Source organism: Dermacentor silvarum, chromosome 11, assembly GCF_013339745.2.
Source record: "Dermacentor silvarum isolate Dsil-2018 chromosome 11, BIME_Dsil_1.4, whole genome shotgun sequence".
Lineage (NCBI taxonomy): Eukaryota > Metazoa > Arthropoda > Arachnida > Ixodida > Ixodidae > Dermacentor > Dermacentor silvarum.
The window spans coordinates 81,696,046-81,713,581 of NC_051164.1; the positions used below are offsets into that span (position 1 = coordinate 81,696,046).

At 48.9% G+C, this 17,536-nt stretch overlaps 1 protein-coding gene across 1 annotated transcript in view; it reads left to right on the forward strand.

Moving 5' to 3' along the window:
- The window catches only part of LOC119433017 (serine/threonine-protein kinase NIM1-like), an 82,422-nt gene that overhangs the window by 55,398 nt on the left and 9,488 nt on the right, over positions 1-17,536 (forward strand). The window contains 3 exon segments of the mRNA XM_037700168.2: positions 10,349-10,581; positions 15,479-15,673; positions 16,116-16,384. Of these exon segments, the coding sequence (XP_037556096.2) occupies positions 10,350-10,581; positions 15,479-15,673; positions 16,116-16,384 (696 nt within the window). The 5' untranslated portion in view covers position 10,349.

Below are 17,536 nucleotides of genomic sequence, written 5' to 3' on the forward strand. Positions count from 1 at the left end.
ATATTTTTCTCGTGTTCATTTCAGAGAAACATTGATGACTGCTGAGTGACATACGCACGCGGTTAGTCGAGGACAAACAAAGACAGCATTCGTCTAATCCAGGCGCCCCACGAGAAGCAAGGGACGCTCACCGACAATGTTTTCTCTTATTCGGTTTACGTGTTTCGGAGTGGACGCACTAGGAAGCGCGCGCGCACACACACACACATTACAAACCAGCTATGACGTGGGCGGCAGGGATAAATAATGATTCAGCAATGACAGCGCCATCTAGAGTCAAGTACGCCGCAAAAATGTCACGTCTTCATAGCAGAAAAAAGTTCTGATGTTTAAGATCACCAAATGGCAGAGTAGGTTATGATGAACGTCGTGGCGCAGGGCTCCTGGTTAATTTTGACCACATGGGGGCTACTTAACGGACACCCAGCGCACCTTACAGGAACGTTCTTTGCATTCCTCCCCATCGGAATGCGGCCACCAGTGCCGGGATCGAACCCGGTACCTCGTGCTCAGCAGCGTAACGCCATAGCCAATGGGCTAACACGGCGGGTCTCTCACATCGTGGCAGGAGTCCCCCTTGAAGTCTCCAACTGAGGCAGTTCGCGCACAAACCGTGTGAATAGCATGGACTCGTAGCCGTTCTTAAAGGGACACTAAAGGGAAAAAATTATTTCTTCTGTATCAGTAGATTACCCTTCCACAATACCGAAAACACCACTCTTAGCGCGAGAAGCCGCTTGGTAAGCCAGAAAAAAACGAAAAGCACAGAGGCGAGTGGCGACGCCACTTTGAAGTTCCCGCACCAGCTCACCATGACGTCATGGATTTTGACAGCGTCTTCTGCCATGAAGACGCTGTCATGAAGTACGGGTCGAGCGACACTGCTCCTATGTCAGTCCACTCAGGCTTGTACAAGACTGGCTTACTCATGCAAAATGAATAGCTGCTCAGAAAATAAGGTAAAATACTCGTGCTTACCTGGTGTCATTAGGAAACCTGGAAAACTTTGCAGAACTGGAATTCCCTGTGTTCGAACACCACAGAGCCGCGCAACACACGTGATGCCCCGATTTAGCAATCTTCGTCTAACGCTTGGTTGGCCCGGTTTCCTGCGTCTTCCGTTCGTTGCACGCCTGATCAAGCCTCTCTGTCTTATCTTTCCCATCTTCATTCTTGGGACGATAACCGAAGCAGACGACCAAGAGCGATCCGAATTGTGATATCGCTGAGCGAGTGGCAAGAGTGAGCGGAGGCAGCTCGACGGACGCACGAAAACAACCACCTTACCGCGCTTCGCCCGATTTAAGATTCACAAAAAGAGAAATAAAAGAAATAACTTAGGATGGCCGGCAACCGCTAGGAGCGCGCATGTTCCTAAAAACCAAAACTAGTTTTGCCTTCCGGGGGCTGGTTTAACTTGAAGTGACAGTTCACGTGACGGTGCATGCGCCCAGAGATGCACCAAATGACGTCATCACCGTCGCGTTTTATCGTCAGCTATCTACAGCAGGGCAGTGGACGCTGTGAAAAGGATAAAAATACGTCACGCGAATGATCCCGATACATAGACGTACACCCGCGAGAAAAAGTATACGGACCAGGGATTCCGCGATAAAGCCGATTTCGTTAACTGCCTGCGAATGCAACTTGAAATTGAGGACTGCAGTCCAAACTTGACATTGCGAACTTTCCAGTGTACTCGTCAACTGCAGTTTATGCGTGTTAATTACGAAGAAATTCAGCTTATCCGGCGACGTGAAGACATGTAAAACACCCGAGACTGTTCCGTGCAGACGTATTAAAACAGGGAACTGCATGTATGGTTAACCTAAAAGAAAATGAAAAAAAAAACGTGGTCGACCTAACGAACGAGGCTAGACAGAGCAATCTGCCTCCCGAAGCGAGTATTCACTTAACAGTGACTGGCGCCAAGGTCTCGACGAACCAGCGCCTTTCGCTTGACAATCGCAATGACCCAACGACTCCGGCCGCCGGTCGAAGCCCCTGCGGCGGAGCGCGAGCGTTTGTGAACTCAGTCTAATGGTTCCCGCAAAGCGAGAGTCGGTGTAACGGGCGAGTCAATCTCACTTAGTGTCACGAAAGAGAAGACAGGCGGAAATAGCAAAGTTGAACGTTGGGCGAGAAGTTACCCACGAAAGTGACGTATTCGAAAGTGCAGCGGAAAGCCGCTTGTGTATTCCCATTTTATCGAGCAGGAAAGATATGTTGATCAGAACGGCAGACGCGGTTTCTACACTGCCTATCTATTTCTTCATCTTTCTGTGTTCCTTTTCTGTCGTCCGGTTGGCCTGACTAAAAGGCAATAAACATCAGTAGGTAGTTCTTTCTTTCTTTCTGTCTTTCTTTCATTCGTTGTGTGTGTGTGTGCGTGTGCGTGTGCGTGTGCGTGCGTGTGCGTGCGTGTGTGTGTGTGTGTGTGTGTGTGTGTGTGTGTGTGTGTGTGTGTGTGTGTGTGTGTGTGTGTGTGTGTGTGTGTGTGTGTGTGTGTGTGTGTGTGTGTGTGTGTGTGTGAGGGGGATAGAGAGAGATATATATACCTTTTGGAAAGGTAACAAGGAAAAAAAAAAGCAAGGTCAATCAGACACACGACACACGTCTGGTTTGCTATATCTCGAAGGCTGGAATGAAAATAGATAACTACAGAGACGTAAAAGGAAGAAAATTCGTCATGTGCGCCAACAGAGCACTATCAAACGGCCACTGAGGCAATTCGCCTTCGTAAACAACAGCAGTGATTGCGCCACCTGCGGCAGCAATGAAGAGTGCCGCCATGGCCCAATGGCGCATGGGGACCAGTGTTCTTGGGCCCTTCCAGTCTAACGTACGTCAGGGGCACAAATCGCTGGTAGTCGTATAAGGGGAGCGAGGGAAGGAGAAGGGTGATAAGGGAAAGGCACAGAGGCTAACAAAGCTGAGTCCTGTTGGCCATGTTGCACTAGGGAATGGCCAAAAGGGGACTGAAAGATGAGAAGGATAGACGTTAACAGTACGCATGCGTGCGCACACGCAATGGAGCGTTTGAGGTTCAGGTCATCACAAGCGGTCATACAGGCAGGTGCATCTCGAGAAACGCAGCAGCACTTTTATGCCTTTGAATGTCGCAGACGTAGCAGGCCGCGGTCACGTGATCTTCTCTTCCGGTAGAGGGATGTCATATAATTTCACCGAAGCCGTCCGAAAGGCAAGCCTGTAATCTTCGTTCGACGGGCAGCCAGGCAAGAGGTGTTCTTTCGGGGTTTTTTTTTTTTTTCGTTTTTTCTTTTTCTTTTTTTTTTATACCACATGTGCTACAACCCGCCGGCGACAACTAAGGAATCTGCGCCACTTCAAAATGTCGAAGAGACCGTACCGGCTCCCGGGACGTTAAAATTTGTAAAGGGCCGAGAAGATGCGATGGCATCAGTAGCAGCTTCGCTGCAGGATGACGAGGTCAGGTGACGATGGCGTCACAAGTCCCTTTCTTGTGCCAGCCTGCAGTGACGTGAAATTTACGGTTCCACGGTGCCAAATTGAATTTGTGCGTGCGTGTTTCGACGACATTGCAGTGGATACAGATGCAAAAGACAATGGACTCCCCTTGCCCACAAATGTCGCGCAGAGGTGCATCACACCCTTTTTAACGAAAGTAACAAGCCTATCGAACACCGCAAAGTGCGAATATTGTGATTTACTACGCAATCATTTCATGCGCCTTATCCTTCATTGCGTCCTCTACTAGTAACTTCAGTGACTAATCAATATATGCAGCGTCTTCGCACTGGAAGCTGCAGTAAGGTGTCGGAGACGGCTCAAGCGGCGAAGACGAAGAAAATGGGAGCATAATGCGGGATAGCTGTAAACAAACAAAAAAAAGGTATAAACTAGATTGTAATTGTGGTTTCGAGTTTTTGAAATGAGAATATTATTCACGAGGGACCGTCCAGAGACACCGCGCGCGCGGCGCTGTGATTACGGGACGTTTTAGCGAAAACCGGCACGGCTGGCAGAGGAGCACGCATGGCTGAGAAGCCGTGTTGTCGCACGCACCTATAGAGAGGTCGTCGCAGCTTAAACGAGGTGTTCTAATTTTGATTGAACAGAGTGCGCGGGTCTGCGTCGCAGGAGGGTTGGACGAGCGCAGGGAAGAGAAAGCGAGACCGGTTGGCGAGTGAGGAAAATGCGATAGGTCACCGCGCGAATTCAGCAGTCTCTGAAAAAAAAAAAGAAAGAAAGAAAATAAAAAGAGAAGAAGAGAGAGAAGCGCTTTCGTAAATCCGGTCGCCATAGCAGGGTTGCTTGTAAAACAGCGTCGGCGTGACCGCGTCACGCCGCCTCTGTCGCCAGAGCGTGTAAAATTGCCGCGAGGCACCGTGGCCCATTACTTGATTCTCTTGTTTATTCGTTCCTGTTGCGTTTTGTTTCGTTTTTAGACAGCACCGTAGGGCAGGACAGGAGTGCATGCTATCGCGCAGTTCGGGAGCTTTCTCGACGTCATTTTTTTTTTCGTTTTTTTTTCTCTCTTTCTTTACTCGGTACAACGTTTGCAATATTGCTGCCGCTTGGTTCCAAACGTCGGCGTCGGTCATGAACGCGTTTCGGTCCGTGTTTTACCAGGCGCGAGCACCACGTGGCCTGTACAATACCTGCGATCCACGGCCACTGGCTACACGGGCGCCCCCAAGCGTCCTGCTGCGCAACAGCGAACATGCGCCGGAGATTACGGCGTCGAGAGTAGCACTGAAACGTGCAGCGTGGCTGAAGTGGAGGAACAAACTCCGAGCCCCCCCCTCCCTTTTTTTTTTTTTTTTTTTTTTGCGACGTACCAGCTATGGTAGCTTATCTCGAGGCAAAGGTGTACGCGACCATGACCTTCAAAATCGACACGTGCGCGATGCCCGATCCCGTATAGGCAACGCCTCCTAGACATGCAGGCCTGTGCACTCTTCTTTATAACGTCATGCTAGTTGAACCGAAATTTCCGCTGTCAAAGCCTGGCGTGACGAAAGCGGTGACGTCGAAATTACCGCGGCTTACTCGGGAGCATCCCCATTAGATTATATGGCAGTCGGGCAAGGTGGCCGGACGTCATGGATCGAAGTGCACGGGCCTTGTGCTACCTAGGAGGCGTTGGTGTAGGCCGTCGTCCAGCTTCTATACTCAAGCCATAGCTGCGCATATTTCGACATCGTTATAACTTTGTCTTGCCAAGGTTCTATGCATTACGTGTAAGCGAGTTATGAAACAGCCACGCGCGCCTCTTTCCCTTTAGGGACAGCACGTCAACGGTTGCACCGCGGGGACTTCATAGCGGGAACAGCTGAGCATCTGTCTCGACTTGAGGCTGCAACCTGGCGACAAAGAAGCGGTTTGCGCTCACCTATAGGTTAATGCCCGTTTTCACAAAAAAAAAATGGGAAGAAAGTGGCTGCCGAATATCTAACGGGGGCTATAGACCCAGACAATCACAAACGAACGGAAGCAGCGAGGGAACGTCGACGAATAGCTCATGCGACCACTGTATACCAGTGAGGAGATCATCGAGCACTTCCTCTGCCACTGCACCAGCTTTGACATCCAACGTCAGCCTCGTTCGAGAGCACTCAGTCGTCTGGACACTCGACCTTTTACAAATACAAAGATTCTGGGTGCTCGGCCAAGAAAACTACGTGCGCTATCACTTTTCGTTTTTTTTTTTTTTTAATCAGCGGACCTGGTAAGTCGCTTGTAGACACTCTATATCTCCTGCTATCTCCACTTCGCCTCCACACGCTAAAACTGTTGGTAAGAGCAAATTCCAGCCAATCGTAATGCTGGACGTACAATTAGCGAAAGCGGCCGGCCAATGGGAAACAGCCCCTACGAACGAAATGCTTTGTGAATTTGGCCCCGCAATTTCTTTACTCTCGCATCGGCGTTTAGAGCCAGCGAGCTAAATTCCTCGAACCGCGTCACCGTCTGTCGGCGCGGCCTGAGCCTGGACTACAGAGGTACGATTCTAGACATGGTCAAATTCCGCCATGTTGTCGAATTTGGTAATGAAGGCGTTTTCAGTCAATCAGAGACACCGTAGCAGCCGCTGCTCTCAGCCAATTAGAGCTGACAAGATGGCGTAATTCGACAGTGTCCGGAATAGCACCCCCGGTTGGATGACAAGCAGCGATGACGCGAAAAAAAAAAAAGAAAAAAAGGTATGACGAGCGAACATCGGCGGCAAGCACGCGATAAGAACAGGCCGAGCGATATAACTCGGCCGTACTCTCCGCTAGTTCCCGCAGTCGCCGGCAAATGATGGCTGCCATCTAAGAGCGCTGTAAATCCTGGTCTATATTTAGCTTGCAATTTCACCCCCGTCCTCGGGGTCTGACGCATATGTCAAGAGGCACTCAGGCGGAGCAATTGCCCGCGTTGTATTCATGGCTACGTTCGCCTGCTGATAGGCAACACTGTTCCTCGTCTTCCTCTTGTTCGGCCATGGCTAACGCTCCTGTTCCACCTCGCGATGGCGGTTCGCGCTTGCAGTTGGAGTTGAATGTCGGCAGACCCACCGCAGTAACTATGACGTTGTGTTGCCCTGCCAAGCACGAAGTCGCGGGATCAAATCCCGGACGTGGCGGCCGCATTCCAATGGGGGCCAAGTGCAAGAACCCCCGTGTATTGGATGCACGATAAAGAACCCCAGGTGGTCAAAGTTAATCCAGAGTCTCCTCCTCTACGGCGTGCCTCATAATCAAATCCTGGTTTTGGCACGTAAAACCAAATAATTTTTCGATTCGTAAATGTCGTCGCGGATTCTGAAGCAAAAAGGTCCTGTTTACTCAGATTGCGCGCGCGATGCGAATGCTGTCGTACATAGCCGAACACTAGCGATTATTCTGAAATGTAACAGGGTGATTCGTGTGTATGCACGGTGGACGCGCCTGTGAGTTCAGATTTTGACGAACGACGACTGCATTCGCCGATACCATTTCCATCCTGGCATTGCTTGTTCTTTCAAGGGTACAAGTTATTTAAATTAAAAATTAAATTACGGGGTTTTACGTGCCAAAACCACGATCTGATTATGAGGCACGCCGTAGTGGGAGACTGCGGAACATTTGGACCTCCTGGGGCTCTTTAACGTGCACCAAATCTAACTACACGGGTGTTTTCACATTTCGCCCCCATCGAAATGCGGCCCCCGGGGCCGGGATTTGATCCCGCGACCTCGTGCTTAGCAGCCCAACACCATAGCCACTAAGGAACCACGGCGAATTGGGTACAAGTTCACCCAATAAGTAGGTAACTCGTTCAACTCGTGCTTTTGAGTATGCGATTGCTGCACTGAGTGGCTGCACTGAAGAGGAGAAAGACGACGTGTTTGCGATAGATATATGGTCGGCCATCTTGAGCAACGTTAGCCTGCGTGTAAATATACTGTAAATAGGCTTGTACATAAGCTACACGTAACTTTCTTTGGTGGAGGTGCGGGGTACCTCCACACGCACCTGCACATAATCACCGCATTCTCTTTCTCATCTTTCTATTCCCTTCCCCCAAAGTAGGGTAGCCAACTAGACATCTTGCTGGTAAACAACCTGGCCATTTCTTTTTTTTTTTTAAGCGAAGCTTTATAGACTCGCAAGTATCGGCGGTGGTGGTGGTGTCACGCTGAAAAGTCGGCCGATCCTGGTGATAGTGCGGAAAGGGTCCAAGCACAATGGCACATACCCCTGTGGGTTCGGGGACCTGTAACGCGCCCTTGAACTACCCTTGTCCCACGTGGGACCCGAAGTGACAAAATCACCAGCCCTTCCCCTGTCGAGAAAATGGGGGTAAGCGATAGCTCGTCGTCCGATCCTAGCGTGAGGGCTTCCGAAGCCCAGGCGAAACGTCAGCGAAGAGCCGATGACTCTGAATTTAGGGCAAACGTAGCGGAACGCCTGCGACAGTGTCGTCTTGCCACAAGCTTCGCTTAGCCCCATTTTCTCGACAGGAGAAGGGCTCTGAATTTTTTAACAGCCAAGCTGTTTAAGCCAGCCGTTGTTGTTGTTGTTGTTGCCTCATAACATGGCTCGTACCCACGAGGGGGGATTGGCAGTTTAAGCCAGCCGTAATTTGTCACGAAATTATCATCATCAGCATTGGCTCGAGCGTGGTCTTCTTCCGCAGTTTAAGCCAGCCGTAATTTGTACGTGTGGCACGAAACTGCCGCGCCGTAGCCATGGCAACCAGGCGACACCACGCAGACACGGCCTGCCCAGCTCTCGCCAGCTGCGCGCTACTGCGCATGCGCCGTGACGTCATCCCGGCTTGTCAACGCTAAATAAAACAAATGAACGTTCTTGGCAAGGCAGAATTCGAGCCCGGGTACCCACGGTCCGAAGGCGAGCGTCATAACCACTGCGCTATACAGCCACGCTTGCAGAACGTGCATTTATGGGAACCATATATGCTTGCATTGTACTGACGATTGCCACACAACTTCCTTTCGGAGAAAGAAAGAGAAAATGAGAGCGAGAGAGAGAGAGAGAAAAAAGAAAGAGAAAGGAGAGAGGAAGAAAGAGAAAGAAAGAAAGACAGAGAAAGAAATAGAGAGAAAGAAAGAAAGAAAAAGAAAGAGAGAGAATGGCCTAGCTACAGCTGCAACCAAGAGACGCAATCAATAGGCCAGCTTCGCTGTGTCTTGAGCTTTGCGCGGCCTAGTGCAAGCTTCCGCCTTTTCTTTTCCTCTCTCTCTCTCTCCCTCCCTTGTAATGACGAGCACCCATCGTGGAAGCAGGGGAAGCTTACAAGGGAGAGAAATAGCCGAATCAATGTTAACGAAAATATTTCTGCCCTCCCAAGATTTTTTAAGATTTCTGCCCTCAACCTATAACCAGAAGAGAGAGAGAAAACTTTTGCTGAATTGAGGTCGGGTGGAAGTCCTCATGGGCAGAAGTCCTCAGTACAGCCCCCTGTTAGCCGCGCGATGTCTGGAACTCGCCGGATGACCCGGCGTCGGAACTCGAGGTCCGAGTTTGGCAGCGCAGCCTCCCAGCAGGAATACGGGGGTGAGTGAGGGGATAGGATTGGGACATGCCCATGGAGGTGTGGTAAAGAGTTGTGAGGTCGCCGCAGATGGGGCAGGTGTACTACCGGGAACTGCTTTGACCTTCAACATTTCGACCTGCGAATCCTCAACGAACTTCGCAGATTTGTTTGCTTTACTCGACAACATATGGCAAAGGATATCCGAACAGTCCTACAGAGCTATCTGTTATCGGGACTCGCTGCTGCGTAGCAGTGCTTTGTATAGCAGCTCCCCCTGTCTTGCTAAAATATTAGAACGTTAAGCCGACGAGCGGGCGAGCAACACGTGCAATCGTGAGAGCGTAGAGGCATTTATCCGAGACACCAATGTTACGGGGGAGAAAAAGAGTGGGTTCAATAGATTTACAATCTGCAGCGTCCAGCAGCCTTGACGGAGCTACGGAGCAAAGCGTGAAATATGATTTTTATTAATCTTCCGACGGCTAATCAACGGTGGGCAGAAAACTATCACAGTGGCCGATACATTTGGTATTATGAAGAGCGTATTATATAATATCGTATTATAAAGAGCATCAGCTGCACGTAACAATATTGTGGATAGTCTATGAGAGAGTGTTCCACAGAAGCGTCTATAGTTTGTCAGACTGTGCTGTTACAGTGCTGTTACGCTGTGCTTCTTGTTTCCAGCATGACACGTTCGGTATTTTTTCGCGAGAGCTCATTAAATCACGGTGACCGTACAACCTCCTCAGACCCGAACACAACTACGGGCCATAATCGCTCTTGAAGGTGGTTTTCATTGTCTACTGTTACGTTATGAACTTGAAAAACAAATTTCTAATATATATGTACCACGGTTATAGATGCCAATAGCTGTGTCTCCATGTACGTGAAAAAAAAATAACTATCTCCATCATCTCCTCGTGTTTGCTATGGCAAAAACTGCACTTCATTGCTTAAACGCAGATATGAAGATGGAACTACGCGTATAGTTACATTGCCATGTTGCTGCCACGTCCGGTATTTTCACGCAATCTCAGTGACTTCGAAATACACCTCGAGGTCGCTTTCTGCCATCTGGGACGACACAGAGGTCTAGATCAATTGAGTGTCAAATTCCTCGAAAGCGGATGACAAGAACATGCGTAAACCACTTGTTTACAGTTACTTTATACCCAAAGTGACTATTTTGCGCCATCGCTTCCTGATGAATTTAGAAACAAACAAACAAAAAAAGTTGAAGGCAATGTGCAATGTATTGTGCAATTATAGTACTTGTCTTAGGAGGATATATCTTCGCGAGCCGCGAACTCGACGTCGTCGTCCCTATACCACGCAGGATGCCAGCGGCGCGCGTGTCTCCGGCGGACGAAGCGGCGACGGCCTGGCCCGCCGCTGACCGCCGGGGACCCGCGGCCGCCGCCCACGGGCTCGGAGGAGCTCATGCCTCGCCCAGCGACACGCCACCTTCCAGCCACCGCCACCACGCCTCCTCCAACAACGCGAACCACACCTCGGACACGGGAAACAAGGCGCCGGGTCCCGTCACGCCTGCCACGGCCACGACGCCAGGTGGGTCTCATCGTTCGACCTTGTCGACCTTCAACGTCCTTGAGCGATAACCGTGTCGTCGAAGCGAAATCGTACACGACGACGACTCCCCGGCCATCGTGTCTTACCTATATATACAAACGCTCACCCAACAATTGTGATGGTGTGCGGGTCACCGTCGTCGTCATCTTCTATATGCGTAAGCAAGCAACTCTCGCCCAACAATTTTGATGGTGCGCGCTTCACCGTCGTTACCGTGTTAATTAAGACAGAGTTAATTTAGGCACTCGAACCCACGACCTTCGGTGGGAATCGGAACCCTCAAGCTTATGTGAGAGTCGAACACACTAGGGAGCCTACATGCAAGCGCTGTTTTAAACAGCGCTTGCATGTAGGCTCTCTAGAACACACCACCTTTGGCGTTAAGGCGAAGTTGAGGCACAGTTAATTTATATAGAGTTAATTAAGGCACTCGAACCCACGACTTTAGTCAATTAGGGCGAGCTTATTTAAGGTACAGTTAATTAAGGTGTCGTCTATTAAGGCACTCGAGCCCGCAACCTTTGGTCGCAAAAAAAGAACAAGTAACAAAATGGAACCACGCATTCGAATGAGAATGTCAAGTAATTGAATTAATGTCTCTTGAGCGCGCAGGCTTTCACCTTCACCCTCTTTGGCGTACGCTAAAGTGATTGTTAATTTTCATTGTTAATAATGCGACAGCAATTGCATGGACACTACAGGATACTTTTCGCCGTCGCCGTGATGTTCCGTATAAAACTTCCAGTGCGATAAGATAGCGGCCGGCGCGTCGTAAGCAGTGGATGCCAAGGCAACCGGTAAGCCGAGGAGTTTAGCGGCTTGCCGCGCGCCATGTTCCGGCACCCCCAATGTTGTTTGCTTGAGAGCGCGTGACCCAATGCTTGTTGGTTCATGTAGCAAGCGTATGTTTGCTGTAATCTATACGGCCGATAAAAAAATCTACGAACCTTAACTTCGAGTAGCTGTTTAGCACTTTGCCATCGCTATCAATTATTGCTTCTACCTGCGGGCGAAATTGCTTTCTTTCATTTTTATTATTATTAATAATAATCTTATTATCGCTGTTGTTACTGTTGTTCGATTAATCAAATTCGAGGGTAAGCCTCCCGCGCTGGCTATACCAAAATCTAAATTTTGGGTATAGAACGACCTAAATGTCGACCTTGTTAGCGAACATAAGGTACTTGGTGTCGTTTTCAATACTGTACTGAATTGGACACCCCATGTTGACATGTTGTCGAAATCCTTGGTATCAGCAACAGGTGCCTTGTCACGATGTCGCCATTTCTTTCCGGAAAACGTGAAATTACAAATTTATCAGGCACTATTTGCGTCACACATTAACTACTGCACGCTAGTGTGGGGCACCACTACAAATACTAACATACACAAACTTCTTGTTCTTCAGAAACGTGCACTTCGAATTATAGCCAATGTTCCATATCTCCACACAACATTACACCTTTTCACCAAATTTAACATAATCAGAGTTACTGATGTGTATTACTTTCGTTTGCTGTATTCATACTTATTTTCCTCTGAAAAGTTCTCCTCACTTCTGAAATCGCTGTCAGAACTACAACGCAGTTAAGTGACCAACGCACCCGTGGCCAGGACGAATGGCTTATCCCGAAAAGGCGTACTAATTATCTAATGCAGTCACTGGTCTACAATGTCCCTTCTCTTTTCAATAAATATGAAAACGAAGGTATTGACGTTCATGCCTTAACCCGGAAAGAAATGAGACGGCATTTTTTGTTTTCCAGTGATCCATGACGCCTGTGCGTGAAAACAAGCGCGCATATCTAATAAACTGTTGTTAATGTATCGCTATCTTTCTTTGTATACTTATGGTATTTACTTTAGTTTTCATTATGACATGAAGTTGCGTTGTTTTTCTGCTTTTTACTTTTCAATAACTATGTCAAATGACCACTGTTGTGCACAAACTGATATCTAATATGTTTTGATTAATCCAACCCATGTACGCTTATATACTTTATTTTGTTGTACGCTGTCTGTAGTGCTGTCATAAAGGGTCTTCAGGCACTTTCAAGCTGTTTACACAGCTTTTCGCCTGAAGGACCCCCAACAACTTGCAACAAAATGTTGGAAATAAAGATTTGATTGATTGATTAATTTATTGATAAAATTGCACATTTGGTTAAGGGTAATATCGCAGTGGAACGCTCCGGATTAATTCCGACCACCTGGATTTCTTTGACCTGCACCCAAAGGCACGGTACACAAGCGTCATCGCGCACTCCGCCTCCATCGGAACGAGGTCCCCACGTTCGGGAATCGAACCGAAGACCTCGTATTCGGCAGCCCTATGCGCCATAGCCATTGCGACATCGCGGCGGGTGTATCCCTAAATCCAAAACACGCTACTCGAGGGGGGGAAAAATCATTGAAGGGATACTAAGGAGGCAAATTGTAAATAAGTTTAGAACGATAAAGTATTTTCTTTCAAAACAATATTCGCGCTCATTTTGCGGTAATATAGGTTGGTTATTAGAAGAAAAAAAAAGTCCACAGTTGCAGCTTTTGAATTGCGCACCGAAACCGCAATGTCTGTAGGTCAGCGTGACGTCACGAATTTCGTTTTCTTTTCGTACTCAGGGTCATTGTGGCCCAGCAGAAGTTCTTGAAGCTTGCTAAGTTCAGTCTTTGGTACCTTTAGAGTACAGTACAGTCCCGTCTTACCGATGAAGAAAGTTACCTAGGCTCGAGCTGATACCGTTAAAATCAATGACGTCACTGCAGGAGGGGGGGGGGGGGGACTTCAAGGTTGCGCCACCTTTTTTTTTTTTCGCGTCTCATCTCGCTTACCAAGCGCCCTCTCACGATACGAATGGCTGGTATTGTAGAAGGATTATTCACAAATACAGTACAACTCTTTTTTATATCTCTTTATGTGTCTCTTTAAGAGAAAGCAAGATTAAAATGTCACTACACACGCTAACTGATGTCACAAATACTCAAGCAGCGTCAACACGGGTACAATCATCAAAATCATGATCTAGTTGTTTGGTACATGCAGGGGATTTTTTCCCCTCGTTCTTATGTCTCTCTTCTTCTTTTTTTTTTTTTTTTTTAGATGCAGCAACATGGGAAGGTAAGCTACGTCAGAGCCGGCTATACCCAACTCCCAAATTCGTTACTCACTGAAAAAAGAAAGTATCAGAACGCACGTTTAACACACGAACCCCAAGCGCACAAAGATCGTCTCGTCTACGGGCGCAGGCATCGAAAGCACAGTCCAGTAGCAGGGGGATGTCTGAGATGCTGCCTTTGTTGTAAGTTTTTCCGAGCTGATTCAAGTGCGCGCAGGCGATGACGTGAGTCCCAGTACAGATTACTTTGAGGGGAAGTCGGCTGAATCCCTATAGCCATAGAAGTATTCTGTGTTAACCTCCCGAGACTCTAACAAAACTATGGGATACAATCGGTCTTCAAGGTGGTTTTTATTGTCTACTGTTATGTTTTGAACTCGGAAAACAATTCTTTAAATTTAAATATCCCGGTTAGATGCCAAATGCTGCGTCTCCATGTACGTGAAAAAAAAATAACTACCTCCATCATCTCCTCATGTTTGCGACGGTAAAAACTGTATATTCATTGCTTAAACGCAGAGATGAAGATGGAACTACGTGTAGTACATTGCCATGTTGTAGCCGCGTCCGGTATTTTCCCGCAATCTCAGTGATTTCGAAACACACCTCGAGGCTGCTTTCGGCCGTCTGGGACGACACACAGGTCCAGATCAGTTGAACGTCAAATTCCTCCAAAGCGGATGACAAGGATATGAGTAAACCACTTCTTTACAGTTATACACATGCACCGTACATTCACACCCAGAATGAATATTTTGCGTACGCACAACCGAGTGAATTTCGAAAAAAAAACATCTAGAAGGCAATGTGCAATGTATTGTGCAAGGGGGGAGGGATCATAATCATGTCTTGCATGGGCGAAACCGGGTCGCCACTTTCTTTGGAAATCACGCTGTCTGCAGTTTTCAACTTAAGGTCTGCGTCATTGAGCGAGTGCGCCTGCAATGAAATTTGCAGCACGTAGATACCAGTCACCGTCCGGTACTTTCAGGCCACTGCCACGTATGGAAGACATTCAATGCCGTCAAAATCAATTTGAAGCGTTGAAAATTTATAGGCCGCCTGCCTCGCCTCCGCGCGCGATTTTATAGGTCGGCGCGCGTATGCCACAACAATAAGCTGCCACCAGCCCAAAACGCCTCTGTGAGAAAACTTTTTAGAGGTTGTGATGAAGAAACACGCCTAAACCTGAAATAGATTAAATTAAGAAGCCGTTGGAGTATCATCATGCGGCGATACTCAGCTCACACGGGCTCACACCGTGCTCAGTTCGCACGGGCGCTTTCCTGGCGTATTTTTGTCGGCTTTGGGTCATCCGCCGTCGGCGCTATCATTTCGCGACCCGCTCAATAAGCGCAGCACCATCAAACCGGCATGCGCATCCTGGCGTGCATAGCACAGAAAATAAAAGGGGGTGGAGACAGGACACGCCGGTGAAACCAACGTCACAGCAAAAGTACATCAGACATAAGCTTTATGTGGTTCGATTGCTTGAAACTTGTGGAACCCGTGCTTTTTTGTAAGAGAGGCAGCAGCATTGCTTGGACTTAAAACTCAGTTTTCCGAATAACAATAACCTAAAAGCAGCCCGTAGTATGTTCTCTCCTACTTTCACTTCTCTGGTGGTGAACCAACAAAGAATGGAAACGCTACTAACGCTAGCATTTCTTCCTGCTTTAGATTACAGATGCGGTATACGTTATAGTGAGCATTGATTGGTTCAAGCGAAAGCGCTGACATAGCTTCGCTAACGGATGCAGATTGGAGCTCCGCGACGACGGTGACCTCTTGCAGTGTGTCGCCCTACCAGCGGCTACTGGAGGCGCTGACCAACGACAGTCGGTGGCAGAAGGACGTGGACCTGGGAAGGAGGGTGGGCTTCTACCGTTTCCGAGGAGAACTGGGCACCGGAAACTTCTCCCAAGTCAAGGTGGCCGTCCACTGCCTCGTCAAAGGTATGCGCCTGCCTTCCGTTTGAACAGCAATTCTAGGGTATATTGACTATTGGCTAGAAAAGAGTGGCTCATTAGTGAACTAACTTACAGCGCAGCTTTTTAGCGATACCCTGCGGTCAAGACCAACGCAGTGACGCGTTAGAACAGGTGTGGAACGCTCTTGTAAAATGGAAAACTTTACGAACAGGTAGAAGTGCTGGAATGTATGCGTGCGTGCGTGCGTGCGTGCGTGCGTGCGTGCGTGCGTGCGTGCGTGCGTGCGTGCGTGCGTGCGTGCGTGTGCGTGCGTGCGTGCGTGTGCGTGCGTGCGTGCGTGCGTGTGCGTGTAAATACTGTTTACTTCGTTCTATGGTTTGCTTTGTTCTATATCCCTGCTCGTTTCTGCGCATCTCTCACGCTGTGTTCCGCTGCATCCTCCGCACCCTCCACACTCTCGGCGCAGAGAAAGTGGCCGTCAAGATACTGGACAAGAGCAAGCTGGACGCCAAGACGCAGCGCATGCTGGCACGCGAGATCGCCAGCATGGAGTCCCTGCACCACCCGCACGTGATCCGGCTGTACGAGGTGATCGAGACGCTGAGCAGGGTGCACCTGGCGCTCGAGTTCGCACCGGGGGGCGAGCTCTTCCAGAAGATCACCAGTGACGGCCGCTACCCGGAGGAAGAGGCGCGCATCGTGTTCGCGCAGGTCGCGTCGGCCATCAACCACATGGTACGGGTGATACAGCGGCTCTCGCCGTTTCGCGTTGCGCTGATTATCCCTTTACGCCCGCTCCAATCCTTCATTTTAACGCGATAGCGTTAAGGGTCCCAATGTCGCAAAAAATCCGGCGTCGGCGTGGATGCCGGCATCCGTGGCGGAGAAAATCATCCCCAACCACATCGACCGCGCAGGCCTTCCGCGTGGCGCAAGATGTTAGTGAAGGAGAAAATCATCCCGAACCACCCCGACCACGCAGGCCCTCCGCGTGGCGCAAGGTGTTCGTAAATAAAAATTGGATTTCTCACAGTGAAATCAGGCAGAAGAAATGGTAAAGTACGACATAACCACAACCTACAGACATGGTGGCGTCGGTCTGTTATTTGAATGTACGAGAAAACGTAATTCCGTTACGAGGAAACTTAAACACAAACCCCTTTTCCAGCATTTCTACCACACCAACAGCGGCGCGCTGGGATAAGTTATATACTTGGGAAATTATTATCCAGATGGCCCTCGCATCCTCGGCAGGTGAAATTGGGACTTCGCCTGTCTAATGCGTTTTGGACACGCGCGCGCGTCGGAGCAATAGCAAACAATTATTAAAATAATAAAGAAGGTGCTAGGGCCTTCACATTTTAATATAAGACGACTTATATTGCCCCTGGAAAAATGTCTTCCCAGCAATGCATTTATGTTTAAAAGTGAAGCCGACTTTAAGGGGATCGGTGTAAGCTTGGTCTTTGTAAGCTGCCTTTCCCACGATATGTGTTGCAGTGAAGCCTACTCAAAGAAAAATGCCATGCGAACGGAGCCCGTTGACGCTATCGCGTTCCACTCTTAAAGGCGAAGCTTAAGCGTCCTCCAATTTTTATACCATGCATGCGAACAAATGGGAATGAAACATTAGGCCGAACATAGTCCGCCGCGGTGGCTGAGCAGCTCTTGTATTGCGCTGCTCCGCACGAGGTGGCGGGATCGAATCCCGGCCGCGGTGGCCGTGTATCGATGGGGTGAAATGCAAAAACGCCTGTGTCCTTTGCATTCGGGGCACGTTAAAGATATCCTGGTGGTCGAAATTAATCCGGAGCCCCCCCCCCCCCCCCAATACGGCCTGCCTCATAATCAAATCGTGGTTTTGGCACGTAAAACCCCAGTGTTCAA